General features: G+C 35.9%; 1 protein-coding gene across 2 annotated transcripts in view; it reads left to right on the plus strand.

Moving 5' to 3' along the window:
- The window catches only part of LOC150076233 (uncharacterized), a 40,188-nt gene extending 24,350 nt beyond the window's left edge, over window positions 1-15,838 (plus strand). Inside the window, exons 2-5 of one of the 2 annotated variants that reach the window (XM_090387550.1) lie at window positions 694-821; window positions 2,754-3,222; window positions 7,092-7,132; window positions 14,956-15,062. In XM_090387550.1, coding sequence (XP_090243676.1) covers window positions 728-821; window positions 2,754-3,222; window positions 7,092-7,110 — 582 coding nt within the window. In that variant the 5' untranslated portion in view covers window positions 694-727 and the 3' untranslated portion in view covers window positions 7,111-7,132; window positions 14,956-15,062. Of the gene's footprint in view, window positions 1-693; window positions 822-2,753; window positions 3,223-7,091; window positions 7,133-14,955 lie in introns of both variants that reach the window. The other variant, XM_090387549.1, reaches the window with a different exon arrangement.
- Window positions 15,839-16,261: the final 423 nt, after the last annotated feature.

Genomic DNA, 16,261 nt, shown 5'->3' on the forward strand with positions numbered 1-16,261 from the left:
GGGCTATTTATGCTTTTGCAGTTGGTACAGATATCAACAGTTGATTGAATGAATAAATTGGAAATTGGGTTGTTAGTCTGTTTACTTAGTGCTAATAACCACTTAAATACTTGCGATCAATTACCCTGTTGTGTTGAATTTGCGTGGGGATAGGTGAGGCGCTTTGAATCCTTTCAGATACTTATAAGAATTTTTCTCGTGCACGTCAGAAAGCACGTTTACTAACTTTGAATCCAGTTTTTAATGCAAGAAGAATTCATGAATCCGGCGTTTCGTTTTGGACGTTGCAACAAAATTTGCCACACCACAGAAACCACATGTACGAGTGTGTTCAGCAGTGGAGCTGGAGATCCATGTGGATGGGATCATTTGGCTGAGCAACACTTTGATTGTAAAGAATCTACATAAGACGGTGGGTAAGTTCTCATAATGTGAAGCAATATCAAATTGGGTTGTTCACCAAAAATACTTGATTTTGCACTTATTGGATCTCTGCTAGAACTGATTGGACGATTACCCAAAGACCCAAGACAGGAGCATTTTGATTAACCTCTAGTACTTTCTGTTAAATTTGGACATTAAGTCTGAAAAAATATTTTCAATGCAGTATACGTTTATTATCTGTCGTACCGCACATCACAGAAATTTTCTGGATTTATAAATCTTTTTCCTTTTTGTTTATTTTCATTCCAGGTGTGACCAATCCATTTCACCATCCTTTTTCGCCATGCCTGTATCATGTTGGTTACCTTTTTCAATTGCAGCAGCTTTACTAGCGATATCTGGCGCTAGTAATGCCGACCAGTTTGAAGAAATGCAAGGTAAGTGCTGCTCATGGTTAACTTTTTATTTGCCTGTAAAAATTTATGCTTTCGATGGATGGAGGTTAATGCAAGCGATCAACGAACCTTATTTATTTGGCGACGGGTACATCAAATGTGTTTATGTGACTGTATATGTGAAATGTAGATCGTCCAATGATTCTTGGTGGAATCAGAGAAGAGATGTTAAAGAGTGCAGTTAATTGAACAGAAATTTGAAAGATGAAGTAGAACATCATTTATCAATAATCCGGTAGCATACAATATGCCGTTGGTTGGTGCTCAAAAGCTAAGCAAAAACATAAAAAAAAGATAAATAAATTAGAGATTTCTTATCATATCATGACGAAACGTTATTCAGACATTCATTTCAAAATTACTGCGTTAAAAAGCAGCGTCTAAAAATGGAGGTATCAGTTCTCGTTCCCGCATAAGGACCGAGGAAAGCTCAGTGTGGTTTCTAGGAGGGGGGGGGGTCTGCCAACTGACAACCATCCTGCCTAACTCGGCGCAGGCATGCTGTATTGGACTGAAGTCTGAAAATCAGCCTTGTGGTCATTCCACACGGACTATAGATGAGGATCAAGGATCTCATCTCAATAACTTACAGCCGTGAGTTCCTTGCAGGACACATGGAATCTGTACAGCCAATTATAGTGATTCCAGCCCAAATCATTAAATCATCCCCTTTAAATGTGTTTCTTAAAACGAGTCTTCCCGTTCTTCCCATTGAAACTGCGCCAAGAATCATTCTACACGTTCCTGGATCCAGTCGACAGACTTTCGGCACCATTTCAGTGGAGTGCTTTTACATATAGGAGTCAAAGGAACATACGCAGTTGGTGGTCGTGAGTAAAGATCCTTTCGTGAAGACCCTATTGAGAGCATGCCTAGCTGCAAGCCCCCCCCCTCCGCAGATGCAGTAAACTTTGAAGCAGCTGTCGTGCTCTGAATTCTCTGTGCCACCTCACAGTTAGGGCCAGATAATGTGCAGATGATCTTGCGTAAAGACTCCTTTCTTAATGGCCATGCAGATAACACACAGCCTCGGACAGATCTTTTTGAGACAGTTTGCGTGTTTTGGAAGTAGTTCCACAGTCTCTTAACATTCAAACTGTCTCTGAAAGACCTGACCGAATGCTTTTTTAATAACTGTCTCTGTCATGGCTTTATTCTCCACACTACTCTGTCCACTTCAAAGAATCATCCAATTGTGTCTTTGTAACATTTTCACAATGGTGGTTGTCTTTAACTCGATGAACGCGAAAGTACTCCAGAGGCTTAAGAACTACTCGTCCGAAATTTTGAGAACGAAGATTGTAAACTATTCTATTTCGCTATTATTCACATTTTTGGATTTTTTTGGGTTTCTCTGTGAATTTAAAATCTGCACCACATAGTTTGACATCCTAGGGTTGGAAAATGTTTTTTTGTTATCTCATATTAAAAGATGAATCCCATTTTTGCTTATCCCAGAGAGATGAACCGCCTTAAGGTAAAAAATGAATGGTAATTTAATTTTTCAATTTAAATTACCATTTAAACTAACTTTCAATTTATTCGAATTAATTAATTTGATTAAAATTGCATGTACCATCTCAGCTATTTAATATCTTAACTAATGAAAACAATTCGCTCATAATTTTTTATTGAGTGATGGATTTACGATGAATAAGACTTTCAGTTAATACCGATGTCGCGTTAAAAATGAATTTATTTCAAATTAACGCAGTTTTACTGAAAAATAAAACAAAAGTAATTTACAAAAGTTTTAGTAAGTTATTTCGCTAAAAAATCATTTTATTGACATCGGTGTTTACTAGTTTTTAAAAATAAATAAACAAAAACTAAACTGTTGATTTTTCATTGCTCTTACTAAAGTGAACCTAAAATATCCTTTCCTTTCGCGAGGTTTCTAAACTGTTTCTTCAGATTATCTTTTAGGTTCCCAAAATCCACGTCAATCAAGAGTATCTGCAGCATCCCCTCACGAGATTCTGAGGTTAATGTCTCTTCATTCCGGATTATCCGCGCCTTACATTCATCGCCTTGGAAAATCGTTTAAAAGAGGAAAAAACGACGGAAAACCGAGCAGTGGTTTTGTCATCGGTTCGGAGTTTCTCGGAAAACGAATGGGTTCGGAATTCCTCGGAAAACGATCAAAGCCGAACATTTCCTATAAACGACTGGGGTCGGAGTTTCTCGGAAAACGAATGGAATCTGGAATTTTCGGAAGGCATCGCACAGTCCAAGGTCAAGAATACGAGAATGCAGCCAGTGGATTAAGGATCTCGAAAAGAGAGGTTGTCTCTATGGAAAATAACAGCCTACTGACTGAACTGCTTGATAAATGGAAGCAAAAGTCAACAGAGCAGAGGTTATCAGGTGCCGTTGGAGATAGGTAACGATGGCTGCAGGGAAAAATTTGCCAAAACTTTCCTTAATGCATGAAAAATACCTAACGTTTTGGATTAAAATAGTGCATGCTTCTTCCTTCGCTTAAACTCGATGCTAAAACGCTTAATGAAATGAATCGCATTGTGTGCCACACTCTTTCCGCTGGGTTGCAAATGCTTCTCGCGAATAACACGGCAATAACAAAACTCGGTCTTGATTAAAATCCGGCAAGAAGGACTTCAAACAGTTTTGTTTTGTATGTATGTGTTTAAGGAAGGGGAGGGGTAAATAATAATGGAGTCCTTCAAAGGGGGAAAATAAGCGGGCCATTGTCGAATGCTCTTTTTTTGGTCTTCGGGACCCATCGAACGCTGTTTGTTAATTGGATTTTTGTGTTCGTTTTACTTATTTTGTTCGCCGTTGCTTTGCCCAATTGAGTTTTCTCCAAACAAGTCGTCAGTAACCTAAATGTGAAGAGTTTGGCATTCAACGCTAATCAGCCAGAGCATTCAGAAAGTTTTTTTTATTTTATGTTTGTGTGTGGATAAGACATTCAAGTGGGCGATACTCGTTAAATTTCTGAAGATATAATGCTGAAGTTTAGTAAACAGTGGCTTTTTCGTATATTTTTCTAAACCAACGGCGTTTAGGACTTATTTTCATGAGTTACTGGACCATACTTAATATCTCCTCACTGGGAATTCAGTTTTTCTCCAATAACACAGGGATGAACGGGCCTTAGAACACACACACTCATCTCTACTCAGTTGAATTTCCATTAAGGCACTCGCCTTTTGCAGTCTTATTGTCCCACTGATAGGCCTTCTGATTTCTAATATGATGTTTTATGCTCATTTCTATAAACTTTGAAGGTGAATTACATGATATGGATACTGAAAATGATGATGAACGGAAACGGATGTATTGAATGCATCAATGCGTTCAATGTATGATTGAATATATAACACAACCAATCAGATGAATTGAAAGTGAGTAGGGTCAATCCTCCTAACACCGGGTACAAAAGGCACGGGTACGGATCCCATCAATAACTCAAGGTTGGTTGGTTGATTTAGAGATTTCTCAGGCGCATCGGCAACTATGGCCATAGTGCGCCAAATAACTCAAGGAACTTTTATAAGCGCTATTCATGGACATAACACAAGTGTAGATGGGAAGCCCTAATTTTGAGAGATTAAACTGTCAAACGTGTAAGATAGATCTGTTATTTTAATTGTATTTATTTATATTTTATCTAGAACGGCCCTCCCACTGCACAGGGCAGCGAAAAGTATCTCGGACTCTTAAAAAACACTTTACTCTTCAAAAGACAATTTCCACTCCTTCCAAGCATGCGCCTAATTTTCATTGTTTTTTCAATGAAGTCTAAACCAAATGCATATAATCAAACTTTCTGGATGCTCTCGCGTCATTCAAACCTCATTATTATGATCTAAATACATTTCTAAATAATTAGTGAAAATATTTTGCTAAATATGACTAAAGCACTAACTAGATATTTCTAACTACTAAAGTTCTAACTAAATATCTCTAACTAAATATTTCTAACTATAAATATTCTAACTATAAATATTCTAACTAAATTTTTCTAACTAAATATTACTAACTAATGTGTTAATGAACTAGTAATGTTTAACTTACCAAAATTAACTAAATAAAATAAAGCTAATTGTTCTCGATATCATAATCAATATGAAATCGATAATTAAATAATTAATGATCTAAGAATGGTTAAGTATTTTTCTGTTAATATAAATTGAAATGTGAATAACGTGTTAAATGGTTTAATCAGATATTTGAAACATTAAGTTTGGTTTCGTATTTCAATTTATATTAACCGTAAAGTAAACGTTCATAAATGATTAATTAATTATTTTAATCATCAATTGCATATTGATTAAGATATTCCACTTAAATGGAATGTGAACGTCTTTATTTAAAAGAAATCAGATACGAAATTAAACGCTTCTGTGTCATCGTTCAAAAGATACGCATTCGAATCTTAGAATCCATTTTAAAATGTGAACAATTATCAACTGAATTATCGAGTGAATTTTCGTTTGAATTCTCTTGAGTTCTTATTTACTGAACGTTCTGGCTGTTCGCCTGTGCAATAATTTCCTTTGAGCATTTTGCAGCGCAATGTCCAATCGTTGCAGTAGAGCAAGCCAGTGTTTTTCTTTCCTATGGGAATATGCGCACAGAAAAAGATATTGAAGTCTCATACATCCAGCAGTATTATCCGTTTCATTTGTCAATCAAATGAGAGGAGTAAAAATGAGCTTTCCCGCTTTGCGGGTACATTGGTGTGAGTTCAAAGTAGTTCCACTTCGAGCTACAAATTAAAGAAATAATTTTAATCGCTTTAATTAATTACTTACTTGGACAGGAAATTTTCCTCCAGAAATGTTTTTCTCTGACGTTCCCTTTGACGAGGCGTTCTCAATTAGATGAAACCCGAAACAAAATTAAAGAAAAAAAGATATTCTTTGAACCGCAAGAACCGAAATGTCTGTTATCATAAACCCAAAGAAATGTCTAACTTTCTGTTATGTGTGGTTTTAATCTCCACTCTTTATTTTCACAGCGATGGCTGTCTTCGTTGGGTTTTTATTACGAAATTAGCACGATGAATAATCATCTTGTGCTCTTTGAAAATATTGACTGAGAGGCAGTTTGTGTTTTTTTACTGTTTGTCTTGTTTCAAGATACGTTTTCACATAACAAATTCTTTTCCCCACCCTTTTCTCAATATTAATGGGACAAATGAAGGTGTCATTGTCTAATTAACAGACTACCAATCTTGCCTGCAAGGGATTCTAATACTTGGTGGAGATTAAAAATTATATTTATCCAAATATAGTGATAAAATTACACTTTGCACGTACAAGCACCATAAACTCGTGTGCTGATAGCTTTCATGACCGGAAGCTACACTTTGCAATAAAAGATGATGGAAATCAGCCGAGAGTTTTCAACTTGACTGCAAGCCAGCCTTTTATTAAAGGTTATGAAGACATTAAGGAGACCAGGTGCCACAATACGATTGATGTTAAAATGGTAATCATGCTCTTAAAATCAGAAATCTACTGTAGCTCCAGGCGCGTGAAGACTTGCAGGTACAGAGTTTTGTATATCGAGAGTTCGAGCCACCATATGCCATAAATATATAACTTAAAATAATCCCACCTGCTAGCGTGTGAGAATACTTTAAGATGGACCTTTTCCTTATTACAATTACAAGAATAAATATCTTATATGAAGGGAGAGGATACTAATAACCATCTGCTCTTCTTCTGGTCAATTTTTTTACGTTAAAGTTGATCAATGTTCGATACTTGTTCAATAATAGTAATTATTATTTAAAATAATAACAAAGTTGAAGATTCATTCAATTTTTTTATGGAAACAGGCGATTTATTAAAATAGTGTAGCTTAAAATATTAAAATTTCCGTTCTTTTAAGGATCTATAGAATACATGGTCTACATTAAAGTCTGTAAGCAACGTACCATTGCCAATTTCTTCAAGTGAGACTACAACGAATGTGTGAGACATCCACAAATTTCTTTTGGGCATCTTGGGTTACAAATCCGTTTAGCTTTCGTTGCAATAAAAGCAATTTTCGAAAAAATGCCCTCACTAAAACGGAGCATTTCATTCAGAACTCATTATCCTTCTAGTAGTAGGTCCTTAAATTTCGCACGACGTTAGAATTTCTGAAAAACAAATTCCTTTCAAGTGATTGAACAATACTTAACATAAAATATTTATTTTCTTTCAGCAAGCGGAAACTGAGTTGGTAAATATTAATATTTGTATATTAAATTGTATTTTGACTTTTCTTTCTTAGGCCTAATATGCTGTTGTGACCTTATATTTCCTGCTTTACAAGTAAGCTTTCTGTAAATCAAAATATGAATAAATATTAGTTGCATAAGCACTACTTTTTATGACTATAAAATCTTATTTAAAATTTTTGTATAGAAAACATGAGCAAATAAGTAGCGTATTTGATATGAACAAATAAGAATGGTACATAAGTTTCCGTGTTCTGAGCACTCTGTAGTCTTAAATATGGAACATTCTGTACATGTTTTTAAAGATGCAGAAGAAGCATACTGGAAAAAGATTTTAGAACTTGCCACCTGAAATCCAATCGTGGCAAGCATACGCAAAAGTTGATGGCCAAATTTTAAGAGAATATTTAGAGAATAAAGAGAATTAAAAACTACTCCAAATGATGATCAACACCCACTACAGCAGCAGTACACAAACTATATCACGATACTTGACTACGCCGAAGACGTATCTAGTGCTATATACTGTGTTTCATAATTGCTCATACGATTCACCTTTTCCATCAACTTCTCTCTTGAAATGTGGAAACCCGATTGACCTGCGTAAGAAAATTTATAGAAGAAATGAAAGCGAGAATGCACGGCCATGGAATATTCTGAATGGAACTATTAATGTTCACAACTGTCGGATTTGGGGAAAAATCAATCCGCATTCGTTCACCAACATCCGATGCATTCGCCTAATTTCGAGTGGCAATACAACGCTGATGATGTCTCGCTCATCAACGCTGTATTGCCACTGCAAACATTAAGAACATTGCAGAATTGCAGCAAAGTGGCTCTCTTCAGACAGCTCTGTTTATAAATGGAATTCCATTATACATATCACGAATGGTGTGAGGAGTTTTGAGAAAACTTCGTGGTACAGTGGCGAGTCGTAGGTTTCCAACGACTATCTCGAACAGTGGGTCTCCTCGATACGAATCCTTATTACACAATCCCTGTTGGGAGGGGGGGGGTCCAGTGCTCGCATTTGCATCCTTGGAAGTTTCAAAACTAACATCATTTGACTTATAATAAACATCGCACCTGATATAGTGGACTCAATTGTTAAAAATTCTATTCTGTCCTTCCCGTGCACCGTGGACAGTTCCTGCCTTGAAACTGAGCAATGACCTTTCTTGGTTCCCTGGCGGTGAATGCCGAAACAAAAAAAACAAAACTTTTTTTCCGTGATAACGTAGATATTCCTTTCAGTGGTCTCTCTCTCTCTCTCTCTCTCTCTCTCTGCGGTCACAGAGGATGTGTCGCATGTTGAGAAACTCCACATTCCATTCTCTACAAACATTCAGAAAGATATATCAAAATGGAAAGGCAGAAGCGAACATCAACTTCTAAAGAATGTTTCCTGCTGCAGTTTACTTGAAAACAATTTGCGGAAGGCACTCCAGTAAATTGGTTATGGTGGCGAAGTATTTAAGTCTCGTCTACTTCTATTTCGCTCTCTCTATTTATTTCCTTCTTCCATCTTCCTTTCCTGGATATTTGTAAAACATCTCTAATTTCATTCGATATTATTAAATAGTTGTTTACCGAGTTATTACGAGTGCACTTGAAACTTCTGCTAGCCTTTCTACTGGACAAAGTAGATTGTTGACTTCATATATGTAGTTCTTTTATTGGAGATTGATCCCCTTTTCCACAAGATATCTGTAGAGTCCGAGCACATTCCAGAGCGAATACTACGTTCTGAAATACAGTTGAAAAAAATGAACAAAAACTATAAAAAAATAAATGGATTGCAATACCAGAAAAACGTTTATTTGAGTGATAACTGAACGAGGTTTCACGGATGGCTGCGAGAAGTTATCGAACAAGTGGTTCGTCTCCAAAGTCTATGTTCACGTAAAAACACTGGTGGCTTTGGGGAGGAAGATTAATAAATATTTTATTGTAATACACATAATACATGATGATCATACATGCATATTGTTTTGCCAAAGTCGCACGCCGTTAAAAATGTATCACAATTTGAGATTGTTGTAGGCTTTGCATATGGTTGGAAATGCCCTTTGTGATTTACCAGAGACTATCGGAAATATCCGCACTGCAATTAACCCCCCCCCCAAATAATAAGATTACCCTATCCAAGACGACGATCATTTTGGGTTACGTTCTCTTGGTGGTCCTCTCAGCTAATCTTCAGAGTAACCCCAAGTAGGCGATTGCAACCTGAGCCCTTTCCATCCTTTAGATTGGTTTCAGCCCTTTCAGATGAGCTCACATGCCCATCACTGCTGATCTTAATAACTTGTCTTATAATATAGGAAATACACGGCGCATCCTCAAGTTTTTTATCTCCTCCCCGAATCTTCCTTCACTATAAAGATCAATGATGTCTGTAGCCTAGTGGGTTTACTTCACAACAGACAGGAAGATGAGCATTTATTTTACAGTTTCAATATTAATGTTCTAAATCTTACTTTAAATCGAAAATTTCCTTCGGATTTTCCAAGGGAATTCTTGACTTAAAGAAACATTTTTGAATTTCATGAGGAAGTTGTGCTTTGTCAGCCAAGCGTCGGATTACAGTAAAAAAGTGAAGAACGGATAAAGTCGAACGGGAGTCTTATAACATATTCACGGACACTCATTCAGACCTCAGATTAAGTGACATTAACCGGAACTTATACGCGCTTCTTTTAGGCAACAAAATATTGCTGAGTTGTGAAGTATGGTAATCTATTCGACATAGCGCATCTTGGGTATTTAATCCGTATAAAATTGAAAACAGGACAGCTTTGGCCAATATTCATGCAAAGCTATTATAAAACAAGAGGCCGAAGAAACATGAGATTCTCTAATGAAAGTCATGGTTATTTTAAACTCTCATTGCAAATAACTGAATAAACAAACAAATAAATAAAAAGAAGTAATTAAAACCGCTCTTTTAGGGAGAATAACACTGGATACATCGATGTTATTCGTCCAAGGAAAAGCAGAAATTTATTTTAGACTTTTTCCGGCAAATCCGTATCCTTCAAGAATTTTTATTCGGCGTGTAAGATAAACAGCTTGACTTTCCGAACACACACCATCAACAAGAACGATCCAAATCGTTCTGCGTCGTTATATCCGCACTGGCAAGCGACATCTTGGTCTATCGCTGTCATTCATGACCAGCCGTGGTGATATAACGAAGGGGCTGAATGGCCGAAATATATTTTCCCTTGCATGCGATGCTTGATAAATGTTTCCAGCTTGACACGTTATTTGCCCGATGGTCTCCACATTGCCAATACATGGAGGTTTCCATCTTACATTATTTTTATCTCAGCATAAGGAAATGGGATTAAGAATCCCGCAGAATTCCTTTTTCAGAATATTAAATTTCTTTTAAGGGTTCAGAAGACTTTTTTTCCTTGAGATTTACAATTTATTGATTTTAAAATTGTTTTTCGATCATTCGTTGGTCAGTTTGTTGCTGAACTTAAAGTTAGTGGCGCGGTTATAAATAAACACCGATTTTCGGTCTAATTTGTTACCTTAAGGACGTCGAGTGATCTAGAAAATTCTTCCTGCGTTTCTGCAAAGTTATTTGCAAATAGCGAGATACAATACGCGGGTGTTTATTCATAATTGGCATTATTACAGCTGGTCAGAAGTTGGGAAGTCGATCGGTGTTGGGTAATTATGCCTTAGAGCGAGGAGTTTGCTAGAGTTCGTCGGGTTGTCTGTGTTTCTCTGCAAAGTGGTCCCCACGGGATCGAACTAAATATTCATGGTGCCGATTTTAATTATTAAGTTCGCTTGGCTAATGGCATAAAGATAAAAGTGCCACTCAAGATGAAGTGTAGCTTGCAACCACGAGGCAAACACACAAGATCGATACAGTGACTTAGCAACGTGTATCCGTTCTTCAACAACAGAGGGAATCCACGAATGTTTGCATTGCGCTGGTGCAATTGCTGATTTACCATTCACCAGGTAAAAGTTGGGGTTGCTTGTTACGTAAGTTGCTGTGTATGGGTGGTGAACGTATCATTAATTTTTTAGTCTACCGCGATGGAAGTGACATGATAGAGGAGACTTTAGAAAAGCTTCTCGTGAAAGGCTCACTTCCTGTATTGCGTTGTTTATCGAATTACAAAACCAGTTTCTTTGTTTCTAACTATTTTTGAAATATTCTTTGTCACAAATTTCAGGATATGTGGAATTGTTCGAGTGCATTTTAGGGGAATTAGCCAGTGGTGAGGCTATAAGCGACTACCATCTGCGAATTTTGCAAATCGCATTTATTGAACACAAACACAAGCGCCTATGATGTACCTTTCCCCTTCATTTGTAGACAAACAATTTCACGCGAAAACACCTTAATTTATAAACTTTCTTCAAGCAGAGTTCTATAAGAAAATTCAGATTATTTTCTTTGAGTTAGATCTGATGACAAAATGGCAAAAGTGGTCTACAGACGTTGTAATTCTAGCTGAATAAGACAATTGTGTTGGAATATAAATTTTATGTACGCTGTTGCATTCTTGTTTTTTGGAGCCTGCTTATGAACACAGAATATTCTACTTAATGTGTAACTTGGTTTATTTATCCTTTTGTTTCCGTTTAAAGTTTTTTCAATCGAGTTGACTCTTAGGATCCATATTTCTCGTTGCCTCCAATAATGAATTACGACTCTTCAATTACAGAGAGTTGGGTTGGTGGGTCTGGTGTAAAGTCAAGCAGTATCACGCGTTTCTTCTGGACAAAGAACTATTAAAAATCTCTCTCTCTCTCTCTATTTACTTTGATAATCCTTCTACCTTCATACTTTTGATGTTCGGAGGTGACGAGTTCCGGTCGTTTTTTCGTATTTGGGGGGGGGGGGGGGGAAGGACGCTTGATGGATAAAAGTATCATATTTTATTAGTAGCTCCAAAATTCATAGATTTGTAAGTTATTTCAAAGAATCTGTTAGTTTCAGAAGTAAGCAGCACCTTGAACAACAAAGAAAGAAGCCTTCAAATATAAAAATACTAATTACTACAAACCAAACAATCAGATTAAGATTTGAGTTTAGTTCGTTATTTTCTTTCTGTGTTTAATTCTCATGAGTCTATTTGTTTCGGAAATGGAACTCATGCCTTGGTGGGTGCGGGCGTACTTCTCCTTGTGGTGGTGAGTCATATGCTTGCACTGTTGAGAGTTACTTCGTCTCTTTCTTTAGTTGTATGATTTTGTTTTATCTTGAATATCAGGGTCGCTTGATACTTAGGTAGCAGATTCATCTTTGCCAAATTTAAAACTAATTGAAACATTCATTTGCTGCTTTGGTTCATGCTGATTGGTGTTTTTAATTTCTATAATAATCTTGGAGACCACGTTTGTTTTAATGTAAAGATTTCAAAGATTTGAAGAATATTCAGATTTCATGGTACAGTGGACTTGTCAATTGTCCTCCGATTAATGACTTTCGAACTATACATCCTTTAGAGAAGATAGCCAATAAACATGCGGTATTTCAATGACAGGCAATGAGAATACTGCTAATATAATCATCAGTGAATGCACGATGTGTGGGAGAAGAAAGCAGAAATAGTGCAAAATATTGCTACATAAATATTTGTTCATATTTCCTAAATTATTATTTTTTTTCTGAGATTGTTATAGCATATTTATACAACTTTTATTGCTTCGCTTTGTTAGAAGACCTCACTATGGTTATAAGCAACCACAGCAGATGGCACCACAAGTGATGAGCACGCGGTTGGAAAATCTCAGACGACGAGATTATATTGCATATTTGTGCAAATATAAAAGTTCCTACGCCTGCACTTTCCCATTTCCCAATCTCATCATCTTAGAATTTTCACTGCCGAATACACTGGCCATCCCAGTTTATATTTTTACGCATTTACTTAGAGATTTGTAGCTGAAAGTGAATATTTTTACTGAATATGGACAAATGTAGAAGCAGACAATGCAAAATCTTCCATTAAACACGTTTTCGGTGGGAGAATTTAATATTAATATCCATCCTTTTGATCTTATATTTTTAAAACTGAACACTAATTTACAGCTAAAATGTTGAAATTGCAAGTGTGCAAAATTCTACTTGGCTCCTGATTGAAATTCGATAATGCAGTACAATCGGATATTAATTTCTTATTTTTAAATTAAATAATTTACAGAATTTAATATCCACTAAATACTAATTCTGTTTCAAGACTTCGAGTACTATAATTGCTCATTATAGTACTAATTTAATTCCGGTTTAAGATATTTTTAAGTATTAAGTTTTTATGTTGTTTATTATGACAGGATATTTGGAGGAAGTTTTCAGAGTGTTCCCTATATTTGTTGTTTATAGGTTGACAAATTGCTTGAGAGAAACTCTACGACGTTGGTGAACGCTAATAACAGTCGAAAAATTTCGTCTGAAAGAGAAGTTCCTTTTGAGATCAAATTTAATGATTTTGATCGGTATATAAACGAGCATTTTTGTTTTATACTTTTGCGAATTCGTTTCTAAAAAAAAAATCGCGCTTAATGGGCTAAAGCAATAGAATGGAACAGATCGGGTAGATCCTGTTTATTACCAAGAGTCTTTTTTAATGATCTGAACTTACAGAATTTCGAAGTCAGTTAACTCAATGACTGCATGTGAATTTAAAATAAATGATGTGCGCCAGATTTTATTAAATAATTCTATAAGAAAGTAATTGTTTCACTTAACTTTAATTTCGGGTATTTCAAAAGCATACGATTAATGTTTACGTATTTCAAGGATATTCTGTGATTGACAGAATAAACAAAAAAGAATAATTCATTATTTATATATTTAGTAAACTGTTAACAAAAAATTAACTATAAAAAGCTTAACCTTTTGTTTTTTTTCTCAGTGCTTAAACTGAGGATTTTTCATACCTTTTTATACTGCATCCAGATTTACACCACGATAAATTTGAATGCGAAAAGATTGCTCAAAGTTCGTTCCATCAAATAACACCGAATAAATGTCATTTATTAAATGCGCTAGCTCAAAGAACGTCTCTTCAATAATTTACTCCTCATTACTATAAAGGTCATTGTAGAGATGTCCTTTGAGGTAGCACAAAGGACCTATCTGCACGAATCTACTTCTGGTTACTCTAAAGGTCAATGGATGCTTTTGAATCTCAAAGAACTCCGAACCCTGAGGGCTGACATTGCATGAGTTTCTATAATTTCTGTTGGGATTAACCTACACGGTTTTTCAATATTTTCCAGACTTTAAAACGCAAAGTACTTTTATTTACAGTCATTATTTTCGTATTAAGACGATGGCGGACCACTCCACTCTCAAAAGATGCGTTCATGATTTTAGAAAATAGCAGTTTCAGAGATTATTTTACATTCTCTTAAGGCAAACAGAACCAATCATCGACGTTACTAATTTTGTTTTAAAAATTTAGGAACTACGAGTACATTTAACAAGGTGTCATATAAAGGAAATCTAAATTTATTTATAAATTGAACGAATATTTGTAGTTATTGTCTTGTCTATATGAGTTAAAACTGATTATCAAACATAGAATAATTGAGTGAAAAGCGAAACAACGCATTAGGTTATATTTTTTAACCACTGACGTTTCAAGAATAATTATAAATTCACATAATCAGAGTGCTTCACTCTTTTAATCAATTAATTAAAAATTGATTAATTATAATGTGTTTCTTCTTTACCTTGTCAAAATCATGGAATGTGCGCGTATTAAATTTAGAATAAATAACGAATTTTGAAATTACAAGAAAGTAAGTGTTAAGGACATTAATCAGAAAATACTTTGTCCATATAATTTTTCTTTGTCACTATATGTACTTAGACTTTGTGAAATGCAAAAATTAGTTCATTCTTAATCAAAACTTCACCTTTTCCCTTTCCAGATCTAGATGGATTCTCACCTTCATCTGTATACTTCATGCCATACCCTCAGTATCGGGACTCTTATAATCAGTTCGAACATTCCGACAGTTTAAATAAAAGACTTTCCGAATTCCTTGGAGGACCAGGAAAAAGATCATCAGTTGGCGACAATGCCATTCCGGATGTTATTGATGGCTCAGTAAAAAGGCTTTCCGAATTCCTAGGCGGTCCTGGTAAAAGGGACTTCGATCCCGACAAGGACAAGCGGTTATCTGAATTTCTTGGTGGGCCTGGAAAGAGGCTTTCTGATTATTTTAAAGGTTTCGACAAAAGGTTATCTGAATTCCTTGGAGGTCCTGGGAAACGACTGTCCGAATTTTTAGGAGGCCCCGGAAAAAGAATATTTCGAAGGATGCATTTGTTGACGTATGACCCTACTCTAAGCAGCGGCGGAGGACCTGGTAAGCGGCGGCCCTTACCACAAGGATCAGAGTTTTTGGGAGGACCAGGAAGAAGATGAGCATGTGGAATTCAGAAGGGAAAGACTACATTTGTACTTCATGTATTTAAATCTATTCTCTTCAAGCAAAAAAAAAAAAAAAAAACAACTCGTGCGATAACTCCTTTTCCCTGTTAGTTACCGAACAGTTTCTTTAGAAGAACATGAAGCACAGCAATCAAAATCAGTTCCATATTAATCAATTCCATCTTAATTTGTTAAGGTGAAGAAGTTGTGAAATACTGTTTAAAGAGTTTATTAATTCATCGGGTGTGTTATTCCTTAATATCTCATGATGTCTTGAGAAAAATGTTTAATCCTAAGATTGCCGATGTAATCATAATGTGTTTATTGAAGAAAAACCGTGTAAATGGGAACGTGCAATTAAAACTATTTCTCTGAAACAGTGTTGTTTTCTCTTTGGGGCATTTCCACTTCACATGGCATTCAAAAAATTGCTAAAAAGGGCCGAGGACCCTATCTATCAGATCTCATACAAAATAAACATAATTAACATGGTTGTTGCATTAATGATTTCCTTCGTGAGTAGCATAATTGGTAAGATCGCAGTCTTCCCCACTGAGTTCGAGTCCCGTGGGTGACATGAGGATTTTTATGGGCCTTTTTCATAACGTGACTGAGTTAGTCGGTCTCAGGCGAGGGTAGAATGGTTTTTTATCCCGGAAACTCGAGTTTTTCGTCCAACAAACAGAAAATCGATCTCAGAACACACGCAATTTAGAGTCAATATAGACGGGGCACTATGGCCTTATTCCCCAATGCTTCTAAAAACCCTACAACAACAACAACAACAACAACAACAGCAT

This window comes from Mastigoproctus giganteus, chromosome 13, assembly GCF_048544385.1.
Source record: "Mastigoproctus giganteus isolate SK-2022 chromosome 13, ASM4854438v1, whole genome shotgun sequence".
NCBI classification, from domain to species: domain Eukaryota; kingdom Metazoa; phylum Arthropoda; class Arachnida; order Uropygi; family Thelyphonidae; genus Mastigoproctus; species Mastigoproctus giganteus.